Here is a 17417-nt window from a genome sequence, read left to right as displayed (position 1 = left end):
TGTCAACCTGCCGCACCTAATGTGTGCTGTGATGTGAGCTGTCTCGTTCGCTTAATTTAATGTCTGAGCCATAATGAGAGATGGCCTGACGTGTTCGCGTGTTCAACATACTGTCTGTCGGTTGCTAGTCTGTTGGCTGTTATGACAGTGTGCCGCTTACAGCACGGCTCCGAGCCCAAGCTTCCCCGCTGTGCAGTCAGATGTGTTGCTGCTTTCTGCCAAGACAATTACCTTTGTAAACTCATCTCTGAACCAATTTGCTGCTCTAAAGCTATTTTGTCCCCACGCTATCCTGTCTGTGAACATGCTATATTTACATTGTTCATGCAAAATTAAATTTTGTTCTACATTATAATAAAGCGAATGGTAGGTTATTTTTGGTGAGTGTTGTACGTACGTTACTTTCAGAGACTGCCAGAGATCAAATAACACTCATTTGATAAATTCAATATTACAACAAAAAAATCGCCGATAATTATATACGTTGTTGGATTGGAGTAGATGATTACGCTTTACTCTATGGTACTGTGTATGCCAGGAATACCCACATAAATTCTTAATGGGAGTTAGAAACATTTTTTGGCGTTCCCCAAAAAACGGTCAGTCAGCAGTGTTTAGAATAGCAACTGATACCCTTTTTCGTGAACCTATTTGTGGGGTGGGGGTGCATTCTTGGGTGTTTACGAACTCCCTACCAATACTCTAGGGCATTGTTCCTGGGTAAAAACATATCTAAATATCATATTTAAATTGTCCAGAAGTCTTCAGTTACTCACACAGCGGCCATTTTGCTTTTTTCACTTATTATTTTTTTCTAAACAATGGTTGAACATACAAAATTGAAATTTTGCACAATTATTTATCACAACTAGACAAAGCTACAAATAAATTATGATAATTTTCCAAATTCATAAAACAGAATGACGGCCATTTAAAATATTGTTTCTCAAATAACTCAAAAACAGATGGTTTTACAAAAACTTGACAACAATAATTTTTTTAGTAAATTGAATTACCTATCAATTTATAACATAGTTATCAAGATTGGACCAATATTAACTGAGATATGGCAGCTTTAGTGGTTGGTGACTGACCTTTCGAGGGTTATGTAACGTTATTTTATTGTTTGAAATGACCTAAAATTGCTTACTATTAACATGCAATGCAAATAGAGATTGTTGCATCATTGAGGCGACTCTATTAGCATGCCTTGGTTTGCACTGCAACCAACTTTCAGTGGTCACCTATCCCTAAAGGCAGCCATATCTCAGTTAATATTGGCACAATCTTGAAAACTCTGGTACTAATCGATAGGTAATTAGGTACTAATCGATAGGTGGAAAGTTGAACAGTTTTCCTTGAAGATTGAACTGTTTCTACCTAGGATCTCTCATGAGTCTTCCTCTCAATAGTCATACATACAATTTGATAAACGAGTATAGCAATACAAGTTGTTTTTGAAAAGTTTTATTGTCTCTCCACATCCCAGATGATGGAGAACTCACATGACAAGACATATCATGGAGATTATTGAAAGTAGCTCAGATTTCTCATGACATAATATTTACACACAAGCTCGAGATAATAAATACTGAACAAAATGTCTCGGTGGAAGATCACGGTTCAAAGGTCATCATGAACTTATCGGTAATCGTGCGAAATAGATTCAAAATTGGGAAAATTGATTTGTCAACGTGAATTTCTATTAATACAGATACAGATATCAAGTCTCCGTGGCGCAATCGGTTAGCGCGTTCGGCTGTTAACCGAAAGGTTGGTGGTTCAAATCCACCCGGGGACGAATTAATTTTTTGATAATTCCCCAAAAACTTCATAGTTTATTTTGAATTATATTCAAATCATGAAAATCATTTTCAATTGTTATCAAGTCTCCGTGGCGCAATCGGTTAGCGCGTTCGGCTGTTAACCGAAAGGTTGGTGGTTCAAATCCACCCGGGGACGAATTAATTTTTTGATTATTCCCCAATAACTTCATAGTTTCTTTCGAATTATATTTAAATCATGAAAATCATTTTCAATTGTTATCAAGTCTCCGTGGCGCAATCGGTTAGCGCGTTCGGCTGTTAACCGAAAGGTTGGTGGTTCAAATCCACCCGGGGACGATTAATTTTTTGATATTCCCCAACAACTTCATAGTTTATTTTGAATTATATTTAAATCATGAAAATCATTTTCAATTGTTATCAAGTCTCCGTGGCGCAATCGGTTAGCGCGTTCGGCTGTTAACCGAAAGGTTGGTGGTTCAAATCCACCCGGGGACGAATTAATTTTTTGATTATTCCCCAACAACTTCATAGTTTCTTTCGAATTATATTAAATCATGAAAATCATTTTCAATTGTTATCAAGTCTCTGTGGCGCAATCGGTTAGCGCGTTCGGCTGTTAACCGAAAGGTTGGTGGTTCAAATCCACCCGGGGACGAATTAATTTTTTGATAATTCCCCAACAACTTCATAGTTTATTTTGAATTATATTTAAATCATGAAAATCATTTTCAATTGTTATCAAGTCTCCGTGGCGCAATCGGTTAGCGCGTTCGGCTGTTAACCGAAAGGTTGGTGGTTCAAATCCCCCGGGGACGAATTAATTTTTGATTATTCCCCAACAACTTCATAGTTTATTTTGAATTATATTCAAATCATGAAAATCATTTTCAATTGTTATCAAGTCTCCGTGGCGCAATCGGTTAGCGCGTTCGGCTGTTAACCGAAAGGTTGGTGGTTCAAATCCACCCGGGGACGATTTATTTTTCTTCAATTTCCCTAAAACATGGAATTATTATTCAAATTTTATGATTTCACTAGCAGGGCACCCGAGCTTTGCTACGGGAATTAAAAGCTAGATTATTTTTGAGAGATATTTATGATCCAATTTCGATCATAATAGTTTTCATTATTTTAGATTGATATAAACAACCTCTTCATAATTTTTTTTATGAAACATTGAGATTTCATAAATTATATGTACTCCCTAGTTTAGCTCTGATTGAAGCAGCAGTGCCCGATCAAATTGTTTCGCAATAAATGTATTTTAAATAAGTTCTTCAACCTAGTGATAACTAATAAAGTGACAGAACTCAAATCTTGTTTAGAAACCATCCTGAACTTGCTGCTAGCCTGGCAGAATTATACTGTTAATTGGAGTTATCAATTTTGACCTTAGCAACTGTTCTAAAAAGGTACTCTCCCCAGATCACAGTTCTAATGGTATGGACATTACAAGTACAATATAATTAAGAGATTGAAATAAAAAGAATATACATGCTGAAAGACAAACTTCAACCCTTTGAAAACCACCCTTAAAGTTGAAATATCGTAAATCCTTAAGTCAGTGCAAAAGATTTCTTAGTGAGCACCTAGGACCTATAAGGAAGCTATATTCCAAGTTTTGTAGCAATCCATCCAGTAGATTTTCAGAAATCGTGATCAGTGAGTCAGTGAGTGATTGAGTGATTGAGTCAGTCAGTTCTCATAAGTATAGAAGATACTTATATTTATATTCATACTTCTTCATAAGTATAGAAGAAGAAGAAGAAGAAGAAGAAGAAGAAGAAGAAGAAGAAGAAGAAGAAGAAGAAGAAGAAGAAGAAGAAGAAGAAGAAGATAAGTGACCAATAAGAAGACGCCCCTCAAAAAATAAGTCTTCGTTCACCGCAACTTCTTTTGAGCCGTGAACCGTGCGTTCGCTTTGTTAATAGGCTTGTGTTACAAATTCAATTAGAATGATTGGTTATAAAGAGGATGTTATCTCGCATAAATCATTCCATAACTTTGTTTTGAAAATTTAGGTAGCAAGACAGTACCTTTTCAGCAATTATTTCTCGGTTCATGCATTCTTAATACAATATCATGTTTTATTTCCACTAGTTGACATTCATGAAACGTTGGTGATAAACAATGAGAAGTTGGTCATATCAATTTGCAAGGGGAACATGGCATACAGCATGAGTGAAGAATAACAAGAAATAAAAAACACAACTTTTGAGAAGATTGATTGTGCAGGCCGCCTTCTGTTTGGAGCCGATCCAGTCTGGAGCACTCGGAGAGATTTGAGAGTAGAAGATGGAGAATTGAAGAGAAAGTGGATATGAGTTGGAAGGGGATAGAGAGAGAAGAAATGAGGGTGAGTGATTGGTACGACAAATGAGCACGGTTGGCTCCGTGATATTTTTTTAATGGTATCATGCTGCTTCAATAGAAGCACTATGAGTGTTGTGACTACACGCCGTGTTCGGGTGATCGATTTGGTAAGTTGCAGTTGAAAAATGATTTACAGGTTATGTGGGTGGTTGTGTGGTGGAAGGGGGAAATGGGGTTGTGGTGGCACCGTCTAGCTTGTCTCATTGGTTGTACTAATGCTATTTATCAGTGTGATATTGAGTTTTGGAAGCGACAGACCGCCGCGAGTTGGAACGCATTGTTTCTTCCCATTAGAAAACAAACACATCCATCAATCATATTCATCGTAATAAATGATTTGGCGCTGCTGTTTATAATGTCATTAATCTCGCAAGTCGAGACCTGTCCCCGTGTTTAGCGCTGCTCGCTCTGCTTTCAAGCGCCCAACTTTGTTGGAAAATGTTGTTTTCGGGACAGACGCGCGGTGCGCTCCGTTGTGGCAACGTGCAAGGCAGGTGGCTTTTTAGACGCGCCGTAGTGTAGAACGAAACTTTGCAACATTGTGGGCTCCTACAATAAATTACCTTGTGGGTGCTAGATTGTGATGACGAATTAATGATAAAGTCCAGCACAGAGGTGATGAGCTTCCAGCATGGTACAAGAATTTTCACCCATTCAGCCAGATATTTATATATTTTTATATTGTTTTCAATATCAGCAGGTTATTGAAAAATATCCTGACTGGAATTAGAACATTATATCATTTGGCAATTGGCCTAACCTACTACTTAAGCTTGTCCACGAAGTTTATTTAAACAGAGATTCTCTTCATATTTTTAATAATATACTCGTATTATACTAGCCTAATATAATACACTTTGACGTGTCATATACTGCGGGAGCGTTGCTCCCTTAATATAGTTTAATAATTGTCAAGAAAAGTAAAGTGAAGTAAATATGAATATTTTAGTAGAAAATATACTCCACCATACCATTTGGAGTTTTTCGATTTATATTTTGTAGAATAATGATTTCTAAAATGCTGTGCTGTTTTCTCAAAAAGTTCAAATTACTGTTTCTTATTACAACTTCATCATCAAATTTGATTGATACTCTTCAACAAAGTTTTTTTTCAGCTCTTATCAATATTTCAATCAATTCATGGGAGATATAACCTGCACTAAAAGCTCATTTCCCGTATTCAAATTGGACAATTTCTTTTTCAACTGACCTGTAACTGTGAATATGAATGGGATCCTTCAATTTGCATCTCAAGTCTTGTGGGAAATTGAAAATTAGTTGAACTGGAGAGTTTTCAACAAGAAATAGATTATTTTGAATGGTTTCCAAAACATTTTTTCCAACCAATTAAGAAGTAAAAGGATGATGTGATTGAATGAGATTAGTGGGATGGAAATAGTGCATGGAAGAGATTCAAATTCAAAAAGATAATTTTCTGTTTTGGCACTCAAAAAAATCTCCAATACCGGTACAGAAATGATAATAAGTATAAGAAATGATTATGTGAGTTATAGATAAAACTTCTCAGTCTACTTGAAGTGAACAGAGATCCAAGTACCGATACCAAATTTAAGCATGAACCGATGATTCCTTGTTTAACAAAAAACTAGCCTACACACGTGAACTGTAGAAAATTACGAGGTCCCACCGAGATTTGAACTCGGATCGTTCGATTCAGAGTCCAAAGTGCTCGTGAACCATTACACTATGGAACCTTCTTAGATGTCATTAGATACTGTCCTCTCCCCAATATAGAATCATTCATGTATACGAGTTGATTCATGGGAAATCGACCAATAGTTTTTCACATAGACACAAATTAAGAAGCAATAAGAATATAGTGTTAATCTTTAAAGTATTTTTCATCACTGGTTTTCAATCTTAAAAATTGTCCACTTACATTTTTAGTATGATACATCCAATATTATTGATTGAATTAAATCAAAAATCCATCATGTTGTTTCGTGACATTAAGTCTATTGTCACTCATATCAGAAGCAAACAAAGTACCTCTCTATGCCTTCTCTATGCTTATAATGTGAGTAAGTCTCGTAGCACATCGCTACTGAACAAAAATACAAACCTTTTCATTCTTGCTCATGTGGGCTGCTGCTGAAGTTTCCCCGTTTTGTTTGTTGGTATTGATTTTGCTAAACCCGTTGTACTGTGCGAGGGCCCTCGTCGCTTGTAAATCAAACGTAATTCATGCGAATTTAATCGATGCCACTCACAAACACGTGCACCTTCTGATATCTCATCATTTTTCCATCAATCCCGGTGCGAATAATTATTAATCACTGTGCGTATCGCACACTCACGCTGTTCGCGATTTTTCAATTTCGTTTTTTGGCATTTTTAACAAACCAAAAAATCGTTGATAATTGGATACGTTGGTTGATTGGAGTCGGATTTTTATTGAAGTGGTTTAAAAAGTGATTAATATCAGAAAGACGCTTATTCCATGAGTCGACAAGCAGGATGTTTTGGATAAATGAACGAAGAGGGAATGATTGGAACACAATAAAAAAATATGATGTCTATATAATAATGATTTTAGATCTGAATATTGTGATATCATAACCCAAAGTATATAGTTTGATAGTTAAAGAAATGAAGTTCTATAGTTTTTATCAACTCGTTAGGATAATATTCGTTGTTGTTTTGTTAGGATTCTCTTCATTTATATTATGTCAGGTGGAATCAGAGCATTTTACTGATATGCACCTTCATCGATCGTTATTCCATAGATGGAGATCAAATAGTATTCATTCATTATGACATAATAGAGTTAATTATTTTGACCACGAAACAGAACAGAGAATAAAAATTTCCAAACAAACTAGTGAGATTAGATTGTTCCAATAATTATTCGTTATTTGATTTTTTCTTCTGTTTTTGCAATTCACATTACAAGGACAGCGAATATTTCAACCATTTGGAACCAACGATCTATATATACTAACAGTATAGTTAGTATATATATCGTTGTTTGGAACCGCGGTTTGAAGATTCTGTCCCTGCTGTCGCCGTCATATAAATCGCAGTGCTGTACACAAGGCTTTGAATGCGAAATACTCAAGTTTATATCATTATGCAAAAGATATGTTCAGTATTTTACAGTACTTATTGTTTATCTTCTAAAATTAGAAAATAAAATAAAGTCCGACAACCATTATCAAATCAGACAGTAGAATATTTCATTGTTACAAAACAATTAATGAGCTGATCAAAAAATGAATTGACTAATGATGTTTCAGTGCTGTCGTATCGTAATACTCCTATTGAAGCTCCAGGAGTGCAGGTACAATGTCTTTCTCAATCGACAGTAGTAAATAGTAACGGAAAAGAAGGAGGATAAACATGTCACATTCCAACATTTTGACGCCTCAGTTACACTTCCAAGTATGTCATACAATCCTTATACTATCCATTTGTCAGTTCCGTTGGTAAATTCATTCATATGCAACAGATATTAAACGGAGAATCAAGAACCATTCGAGTCTGGAACGTGTCTCAAAGTATGAAAATAAATTGAAATTTTTGTGTCATATGAAGAAGACTGAAATATTAATGATGCTGAGAATAAAGGCCTATCAGATTACTAGATGAATTTCATTAGAATGGAGACGCCTAGACCACCTAGGCATTAACCTCTTGGACGCCCCGCTTAGAAATAACTCGGTCCACAGTTCATCCGACATCTAACCATTTCATTTCACGAATAAATGAAAAGACTCTATTCATCCTATGACTAGTCAACTCTGAAACGATCTTATGATACTTGACAGAATTCATTTGACATTCCACTTGATAACTGGATGATGGAGGTATAACACTTACGTGAAGACGAATTAGCTCAGGGGATAAGTTTCGAATTTGTCCAAATCATCAAGACAACATAAAACTTATGAAGATAAGTCATCTTGATTGATCACTTTTTTCCTATAACATTTTTTCATAGATTATATGGACCCTTGCATTGAAATGGAGTTTCAGCATTGAGCATTAAGAGGAAAAATGATAGTTTAGACATGGACTTTAAGGTGTGAGGTGTGAGGACAGGGCCACCTCTTCTATACAGTATAGTCTTGATGATGATCGTTATAAAACTGTACATTATAAATTCATCAACATCATCCAATAATGTTGACAATCAAGGAAAATTCAGTAGACCTGAATAACATTATTTGCTTGAACATAATTTTCAGAATTCATGTGCAAACTGCAAACTTTAAAATCACGAGCATCAAACAATAACAACTTGAATTTGTCGATAGTAGTTCCCAGAAAAAAAATTAATCTCGTGATATAATGATGATAATGTTGGGTTAAAATTAGTTCATTTCGACTTGACATTGAGAATTCTTATCATTTGTTACTGAATTTCAAGAAAAAGAACAATTTCATTGCTATCAAGTCTCCGTGGCGCAATCGGTTAGCGCGTTCGGCTGTTAACCGAAAGGTTGGTGGTTCAAATCCAGATAATGTTGGGTTAAAATTAGTTCATTTCGACTTGACATTGAGAATTCTTATCATTTGTTACTGAATTTCAAGAAAAAGAACAATTTCATTGCTATCAAGTCTCCGTGGCGCAATCGGTTAGCGCGTTCGGCTGTTAACCGAAAGGTTGGTGGTTCAAATCCACCCGGGGACGAATTAATTTTTTGAAAATCTCTTTAAAAATTCACAAATATGAACAATCAAATTCAATATGAACAATTAATTTACAATACATATGAAGATTAGTCTCCGTGGCGCAATCGGTTAGCGCGTTCGGCTGTTAACCGAAAGGTTGGTGGTTCAAATCCACCCGGGGACGAATTAATTTTTTGAAAATCTCTTTAAAAATTCACAAATATGAACAATCAAATTCAATATGAACAATTAATTTACAATACATATGAAGTCTCCGTGGCGCAATCGGTTAGCGCGTTCGGCTGTTAACCGAAAGGTTGGTGGTTCAATCCACCCGGGGACGAATTCATTTTTTGAAAATCTCTTTAAAAATTCACAAATATGAACAATCAAATTCAATATGAACAATTATTTACAATACATATGAAGTCTCCGTGGCGCAATCGTTAGCGCGTTCGGCTGTTAACCGAAAGGTGGTGGTTCAAATCCACCCGGGGACGAATTAATTTTTTGAAAATCTCTTTAAAAATTCACAAATATGAACAATCAAATTCAATATGAACAATTAATTTACAATACATATGAAGTCTCCGTGGCGCAATCGGTTAGCGCGTTCGGCTGTTAACCGAAAGGTTGGTGGTTCAAATCCACCCGGGGACGATTACATTTTTTATAATCAAATAATTATTTCGCTTCTCAGAATTAAGCCCTTGTTCATCTTGAATAATTGATACACTCTATTCCTCGTTGTGATTTATGATTTTTAATGGTTTCTATGTTATCTATTCAAATTCACCCACTACTGATCTCAATTTTATTCCTTATATTGATAACATCTTAGACAGATTCACTCTACTTAATATCCTTATGTTCCCCACTTTTTTTTTCTTCGAGAAGGGTTGCGTTAATTTGTTTACAACGATCAGAGTAGCCTACTAATGAGAATAAGTGCGGTTGTTTGGGGAAAATAGGAGGGCACGTCATTGCATCAGATCCGCCAGTGTGGCTGGATTGAGAATGATGATGAGTAGACAAGGCGGTGGTGGATCGTATTGCAAATGGCGGCAGGGGCGTAAATTGTTGGGGGAGTTGCGACTCAGGGGCATGAATAAAGTAGCAGGGGCCAATTAGTGCGATGACTGGCTTGATGAAGCGGTCCTTCCCGGATTACCTTTCAAGATTAACTCGGCCCCAATGCTCCAGAATTAAGCCACCATACATTGCTAGCTCTCATTTTAAATTGCACTACCTTGCCGCAATATTCCTCAGCCCTCAATTGTTGAATTATCATTGACAGTGATCATCCTCCCTGTTATTCCTCAGTTTCAAATACCAAAGTGAAATCCCCATCGGCGGTTTGATTCACCACTCCACTCGTCAAAATAATTACTTTAAACCACCGTTACATCATCCATCCCCAAATTTCAAATGAATATTGAATTCAAAAAATATATTCAGAACGATTCACGTTATATGTAATGTTATCATGCTAATGACATGGCTGAATGTTCATATTATTATTATAGGGACTTATCCATGGGCATTTTCAGGTTATGATAGTGATTCTTGTCAAATTTCTTTTAAAATAAAGTCGGTTTTCGCGTATATCTCCATTTTTTATCCTAAGGAATATTTAATATCTTCACTGTAGGTTGGAAATTAATCATTTGATATGCTCATACATTCTTTTCGGCGTTCTACTTCAATCTCTTCTCGATACCTCTTAATACTGGTTGTATTCTTACTGTTATATATTTTCCTGAATAATATTGTTCGATTAGGAAACATATGATAAATGGAACTCGCTAAAATTTGCCGTGTTTTTGGATAATCGTAATCCTAGGGAATATTTGATTGTAATTTTTACTATAGGTTGCAAATTACTCAATTGATTTACTACTTATAATTTCCGGAGTTCTCTTTCAATCAGGGGTACCCAACCTCCCCATGGTCCGTGTCGCAAAATCCCCCCAAAATTTGGCATCCATTTAGGTACTTGAATTTCTGAATGGTCAGTTGAAAACTTTATATTGAAAAATTCCCCCACTTTTCCTTGTTTTTTTTTTTTAAATCCCCCCCCCCCAAAATTCAGCCTCATGTCGCAACTTGCGACATCAATAATCATGCTGTGGGCACCCCTGCTTTCAATCTCTCCTTGATATCTCTCTATACTGTTCGTATTCTGGTATCTTTCTAAATAATGATGTTCGATTAAGTAAAGAAGTAAGGCTCGAAAAAACACAGGATTGTTCTTATCATAAGGCCCAGGCTGCATTTTGTGGCAGGATTTACACTATAATAATAAAAATGTCTCCGGTCGAGGGTACAACACGACCAGAGGAGTTTATTCAAATTATAGACATGATTACAAAAAGCATATACGCTACAATTATTTACAAAGTATTAATACAATTGGTTGATTATTTGCTGATCTAAGAAAATGTGGCCCCCACTATAAATGAATATGTGTCGGGATGCCACTAATTTTGCTATTGTTTAAGATTTTATGCCAAAAGTAAAAAAATCGAATAAAGATACATCTTGCGGATCATTAGAAGTTCATGAAAACCACTTTTATATACACAAATTTAAAAAAGAAAATTGATAACCTAAGATGTAGAAATTTTATAAAAAAATAACATAAAAAACTTTTATAATACTAATGGGAGAAAATCATTCAAATGAAGAGAATAAGAATGAAACAGTATGGCAAATTTTTTCTTAGAACTAATTCTTCTCCATGATTGATTCTATTGGACAGGAGTCAGGTTTTTTTGTTATCGATTCGAATGAATAAAGAGAGAACAGAGATGAAGAGAGATGTTGTTGAAATTGTCAATTCCACATAATGGAATGTTGGAGTTGTCAATTCCACATAATTTGAAATGAATTTTAAATCATAAATTAATTGACATAATTATACTCTACATGAATTATGTGGAATTAAAATTATCGTTTTTATTTCGCCTCAAATTTTTATTGAATTGGAATTGTACATTTAAAATGGTGTTTTTTGCATTGTTTGCAGGGCAGTGGCGATCCCCGCGTATCACAGAGCACCCGGCCGACGCGGTAGTGGCGAAGAACGAGCCGGTGACGCTGAACTGCAAGGCCGAGGGTCAGCCGAAGCCCGACATGGAGTGGTGGAAGGACGGGCAACGTGTCGACGTGTCGGCGACGTCACACCGGGTCCTGCTGCCTGACGGGTCGCTCTTCTTCCTGCGGGCGCTGCACGGCAAGAAGGAGCATGACGATGGCGTCTACTGGTGCGTCGCCCGCAACCTCGTCGGCGCCGCTTCCAGCCGCAATGCTACGCTACAAGTTGCAGGTAGGCCCGCCCGCCCACTCAATATGTTCAATTAATGTTCAATTTATTGTGATCGTATTATGGGAATTGCATTCATGAATAAGTTTCTGTATCTTGTATAGTTTTTTTCCATTAGATTGTTGTTACTCCTAGTCATAAAACCAGTTGGAAACATTGCATTCTTACTCCTTATCATCATGTACCGGTACAATTTGTTCATTGATGTAGTCTTAATCATATACTAAACAGACTGGTTATTTGTATTTCTTTGTGGAGAGAATACATTGTTTTCGAGAAAAGTAGGCCTACGACAAAGTTAGTAGACAGAAGGTTTGTCACTCATCTATAGTATTTTCGTTGAAATGCAATTGGAGTGGGGGAACTGCAGCCGTGACGAAGGCTGTAGTACAGAGTAGGCAGAATATCGCATTCTTGAAAATCATATGGTGTCGTATAGTCAAATTATATAACACAAACATTTTCTGACATGCAAGCTTTCTGTTTCTGCTTTACAATAATTATTCAAACATTTGAATAATACAAGCATTTTGCCATATAAAAGCAAAAACCCCACCTCCTAACCTTCCCTTTCAAACCCTTAAGTTCTCTTCATCTTCTAGGTCGTGTTTATATTTTGTAGTTTGGCTATACATCAGCTTGTGAATTTCGGAGGTGAGATATTTTGATTCTCGTAGAAGATGTGCTCGATACCAGCATGTGTTCAGTGCATTTACAATGAATGAAATTCATCGGATTTATCGGAATCGGTTTATTGCGATGCATTGGTTTATCAAGATTTTTTAAGGGTTAATCTGAAACTATAATAGTATAACATTGTCTACTAACGCTTTTTCAGCTTATTAACTTTTCGTGTCACGTTTTTAGATTCATGAAAAACTTTCAACTTCATTTTATTCATAAAAGTTGAATGAACTTGAAATATTTAACAACATCATTAGAATCGGTGATTCATTCGCTATAAGTATGGAGAATTTTAAAGTTCTAGGTCAATCTTGAGGAGATTAAACGAAAATATATTTGAAGATACAGTGAATAAACTGTATGCTCAGTGTGGTTACTCTAGAACATTTTTACTACACGTGACGTCACGCTGGCGTTCCCCCCACCACTTTGAATCATACACCTTTGAGTGATCAACCTTTTGTCTACTAACGTTGGGCCTACGATAGTCTATTAAACCTTGTTTATGATGTACTGGTTTTAATTTGTATGTAGAAATTATAATATGCTCATAGTTACACGTGTTTTGCCATGTTGTGTGGTTTCTACAGACTGATAGTTCACCTTGTTTTGTTATTATATATGTGATATTTGGTAGTAAATAAAGATATGCTATCTTTTCTCTATGGTGAAAATTGTCTATGGTCTCATACCATTTTAAAAATTCTCATACAATGCATTAAAATATTGAAAATCAACAACAAATATTTAGAATACCGAACTCTAGCATATTTAACAGCCTCTGAGTCAAAACAGCTTCTTTGCAAAAATAAATTCACAGTAACAGATAATCTTATAAAATCTGCCATCCTTACAGCAGGCAAGTACACATTCAATATCGTGTATTAAATGAGACAAGACTAATATGAGATAATTAGAGAATAGTATTTGTCCGGAGTAATGTTTTAATAGATAAGTGAAAATACACACTAAGATTCCAATCAACTTATAAATTCTTGAACCAAAAATAACACGATTCGTATTGGGAAGTATTGTTTCAAAATTACATCCTGAAAATTTCTGAACTATGTAGTTCCCATCAAAACTGTCTTCTCATACACAAATTTCAAGTTTCTGTGACATTTGTTTCATACTGTATTTTTCCAATTCAATTTATTCTCCAGATACTGTTCTAATTTCTCCAGAATTTTTTCTAATATTTTTTATTGTTATCAATTAATCGATGAGAGTGAGGGTTCGATTTTTTTTTCAAAGTCATATTCTCTTGGATATTTAGAAAGAGTAATATAACATAAAACAGCATTGAAATATACTGAGTGAGCATTACCATATGTTTTGTGAAATGACAAAACTCGCCCGAGTCATTCAGACAGCGAATAGTTCTCTCGGACGCAGACCAGACTCAGCTTTGCCACTGGGAGTCGTCTTATCAGCAATTTATTTTGGTTGGTTACGAAACGGACGTTTTTCTCCGCTGTCCAGTATCAATGGCACCGGAAAATATCCATCAAGCCCTTTTCCGAGTTTTCCCAGGAAGTGGTTTATCGCCATGGCAAAAAGAGGTTGGGGTTTTCACGTGCTATGGGCCTACTATTCTCGCCCACCCTCCGTCGTTTCTTGTTTATTTTTTCCCCTCGGAAAAGCGTGAAATTTTCCCGCTCAACTGTTCGACTAACAATGACTGTCACGGCTCTGCCTGGCCGTTAGCGGAAACGCTGCCTCTACGAGTGCCATTTTTATAGAAAGCAACAAGGAAGTGAATGATCAGAATGATCTCCATTGAGAGCTGAAATAGGTGTCCACAGATAATAACACATGGCGAGAAGTGGAATTTGAAACAGTCTCATTGGCTATAATCATTTTTGATAAAAATTGGTAAGTGCGGGTAAGTTTTTGGTTTCAGTTAGGAATGGGGAATTTTAATTGGAAGAATCTATTCTTTATTTCATATTGAAGGATGCTTGAACGAGAAACCATTGATTGGAATCGCTATCCCGGCAACCAGAGCTTGATTGTGATTTGTTATGCATAATGATGACTTGAGAAGTTTCTTAGACTGTAATAATTCCAAACTAATTGTTTTGACCATCAAATAGCAGGAATTAAAAATAGTAATCTTTATAATTATTATGATTGTTTTTATCCATCAGTAAAAATATATGACAAAAATGTCAATTATATTATAAATATGACCTCATCAATTGAAGCTCTATTCTCTGTTGAAAGGGGTTAATCTGTTCAATATAGAAATGTCTCTAGTTGAATCTCATTCATGACATTAAATTCAATCAATCCGAGAATGAAGCTTGAACAATTATAATCGGATAGCTCATAATAGCTTACTATATAATAAGTCAATCATTTGGTGAGTTATATTAATTCTAAGAGTAGCTGTACTTGAAATAACTATTATTTGAATCACTGTAGTCTTAAAAGATAGCTCAAGGCTAATTCATTTACGAATATGAACCAGTCTCTCGGATGTAGGTACCTTTAAAAATATTCTTCAGGGCTCATACCAAGCTAGGCACTACAACACTACTATTTTTAAGATGACTTTTTTATTGGTCAACTGGCAATCAAACTAACTTGTGTCCAGAGTCCTGTTTTTATCCCTGGGAACAGTAGTTCATAAATACGGCCTACAGTTCTGTTCAAGTTACAGTTTCAGTCAAGCCAGTTTGAGCAGAAGCCTTCCAAAACTAACCAGAGCTTTTGTGAGGATTTATTTAAGTGGGAGGTTAATTCATGGAATAACAGTGATTGTGCTCCTCAACAGACTAAAGATGAGAATTGAATAACGATATAAAAACTGAGACCACAGAACTGCTCTCTGCTGTGCCGTTTGTTGAATCTCGACATTGGACTTGATTGCGTGAAATAGCACTTTATGGCACCCCTGTTGGCCATTGTTGCCATAAAGTGGCCTGTTGGCCATGGATCTGCAAGCATGTGTGTTTGGAAAAGTGGAGTTGAAAAAGTTGCTGGCTTTAGCTTTGCTTGAAGCGTTGGACAAAGAAATGTTTAAACCTTATGTGCCCTTTATATTGGGCCCCTGTAGATCCTATTACAATATTCTAGGTTTATGGATCCCTTCTATTACTGTTAATTTGACGGACATAATTAATCTAATACTTTTCAGACTGGAATTGACTGTTTTTTTATAAGGATAGTGAATATTACTGAACTATTACTTATTATAAGATACTACGTTGACTTATGTGATATAATCTATAAATAATGGAAGTTTATTACGCTGTGAATTCGATTTAGTTTCTAGAATGAGGACATTGTTAATTTGAATAGATCTTGTTTCATTTACTAAGAACAAAAATGAAGGGTGATCGGCTTTGGGTAATACTCCAGTCACTATATATACATTGGTGCTTGCAATTTATATTGTAGTTTAGATTTTTTTAATTTTTATATTATTTGTATACATGAGAGAAGTTCAGAACCAAATTCTTCATGCATAATATCCTTGTGCTAGATACAGACTGGCCCAAAAATCTCGTATTTTCGGTTCATTTTCCAATTTTCAGCTATTTCCGCCAAATCCAGTTATCGGGCAGAAAAATTTGCTCATAACATTTTTCAAGATTATATCATTCTGAATAAAATGAGATCATTCGGATCACTGTATCTCCAATGAGTACTGAGTTATGGTTTTTCAAAAATGAGTAAAATTTTAACACTCCCACATCCTCACCAGGTTTTGATCTTTGAGGTGCCCTTAAGCGCGCCTCTCCACTAGGGATTACTGAAATGAAGTGCATCTAACGGGTGATTCTCATAGAACATAATCTCATGAACTTATATTGATGTGCAAAATATCACTGTGAGGAGAATATAGATGGTGATGATGGTTGAAGCTAAAAATGAGGTGTTTTTCACAATACAAGGAGAGCATTGTTGTTAGGTGTACCTGGAAATCTATATGAGATAGAGCGCTCTACCTGGTCTCAGATTGTACAGCACAAAATTACGCCCACAGGGATTTTAAATTATACATCTGAATGGCAACTATCGGAAGATATTGTTGATCAAAAACAAAATATCATCAAAATTTATTTTTTCTTCAAATTTTACTCATTCTTGAAAACATTTTAACTCAGTACTCATTGAAGATGAAGAGTTACGAATGATCTTATTTCATTCAGAATTTTATAATCTTGAAAAAAGGCGTGAGCAAATTTTTCTGTTCGATTACTGGTTTTGGCAGAAATACGACTAGCTGAAAACTGGAAAATGAACCAAATATAAGAGGTTTTTGGGCTATTCTGTATCTAGCACAAGTACATTTTGCATGAAGAATTCGGTTCTAGACTTCTCTCATGTATCCAAATACAGTAATATATTAAAAAATCAGAAGTACAATATAAATTGCAAGCACGCCCCCTTTTTATGTATATATATTGGACTATAAGTACGTGAATCAGGTATGTGAATTTAAATCATCAATCATGTGCAATTTCAATTTATACCATATCAACACATCTACGGAGACCTGTGTGAATAACCATGAATATAAGCTGTTGATTAGAGCTAGTTCAATGGTTTCGTGGATAGGCTAATATTCATGTAGCTGGACTGGACACAGGATCTTGGTCATT

The 17417-nt window shown here is 35.6% G+C and overlaps 1 protein-coding gene and 8 non-coding genes across 10 annotated transcripts in view; all 9 read left to right on the top strand.

Annotated features, from left to right (window-relative positions):
• The window catches only part of LOC111055199 (roundabout homolog 2-like), a 261699-nt gene that overhangs the window by 98606 nt on the left and 145676 nt on the right, over positions 1–17417 (top strand). For both annotated transcript variants that reach the window (XM_039428001.1, XM_039428000.1), the window contains exon 3: positions 11824–12123. In XM_039428001.1, coding sequence (XP_039283935.1) covers positions 11824–12123 — 300 coding nt within the window. The remainder of the gene's footprint in view (positions 1–11823; positions 12124–17417) is intronic.
• Positions 1728–1801, top strand: Trnan-guu. Its single transcript has one exon. It is a non-coding gene; the product is annotated as a tRNA-Asn (tRNA).
• Trnan-guu lies at positions 1889–1962 on the top strand. Its single transcript has one exon. It is a non-coding gene; the product is annotated as a tRNA-Asn (tRNA).
• On the top strand, positions 2050–2123 carry Trnan-guu. Its single transcript has one exon. It is a non-coding gene; the product is annotated as a tRNA-Asn (tRNA).
• Positions 2209–2282, top strand: Trnan-guu. The gene has a single exon. It is a non-coding gene; the product is annotated as a tRNA-Asn (tRNA).
• Positions 2689–2762, top strand: Trnan-guu. The gene has a single exon. It is a non-coding gene; the product is annotated as a tRNA-Asn (tRNA).
• On the top strand, positions 8741–8814 carry Trnan-guu. Its single transcript has one exon. It is a non-coding gene; the product is annotated as a tRNA-Asn (tRNA).
• Trnan-guu lies at positions 8906–8979 on the top strand. The gene has a single exon. It is a non-coding gene; the product is annotated as a tRNA-Asn (tRNA).
• Positions 9382–9455, top strand: Trnan-guu. The gene has a single exon. It is a non-coding gene; the product is annotated as a tRNA-Asn (tRNA).

This window comes from Nilaparvata lugens, chromosome 5, assembly GCF_014356525.2.
Source record: "Nilaparvata lugens isolate BPH chromosome 5, ASM1435652v1, whole genome shotgun sequence".
Lineage (NCBI taxonomy): Eukaryota > Metazoa > Arthropoda > Insecta > Hemiptera > Delphacidae > Nilaparvata > Nilaparvata lugens.
This window is presented reverse-complemented; position numbering and strand designations above follow the sequence as displayed.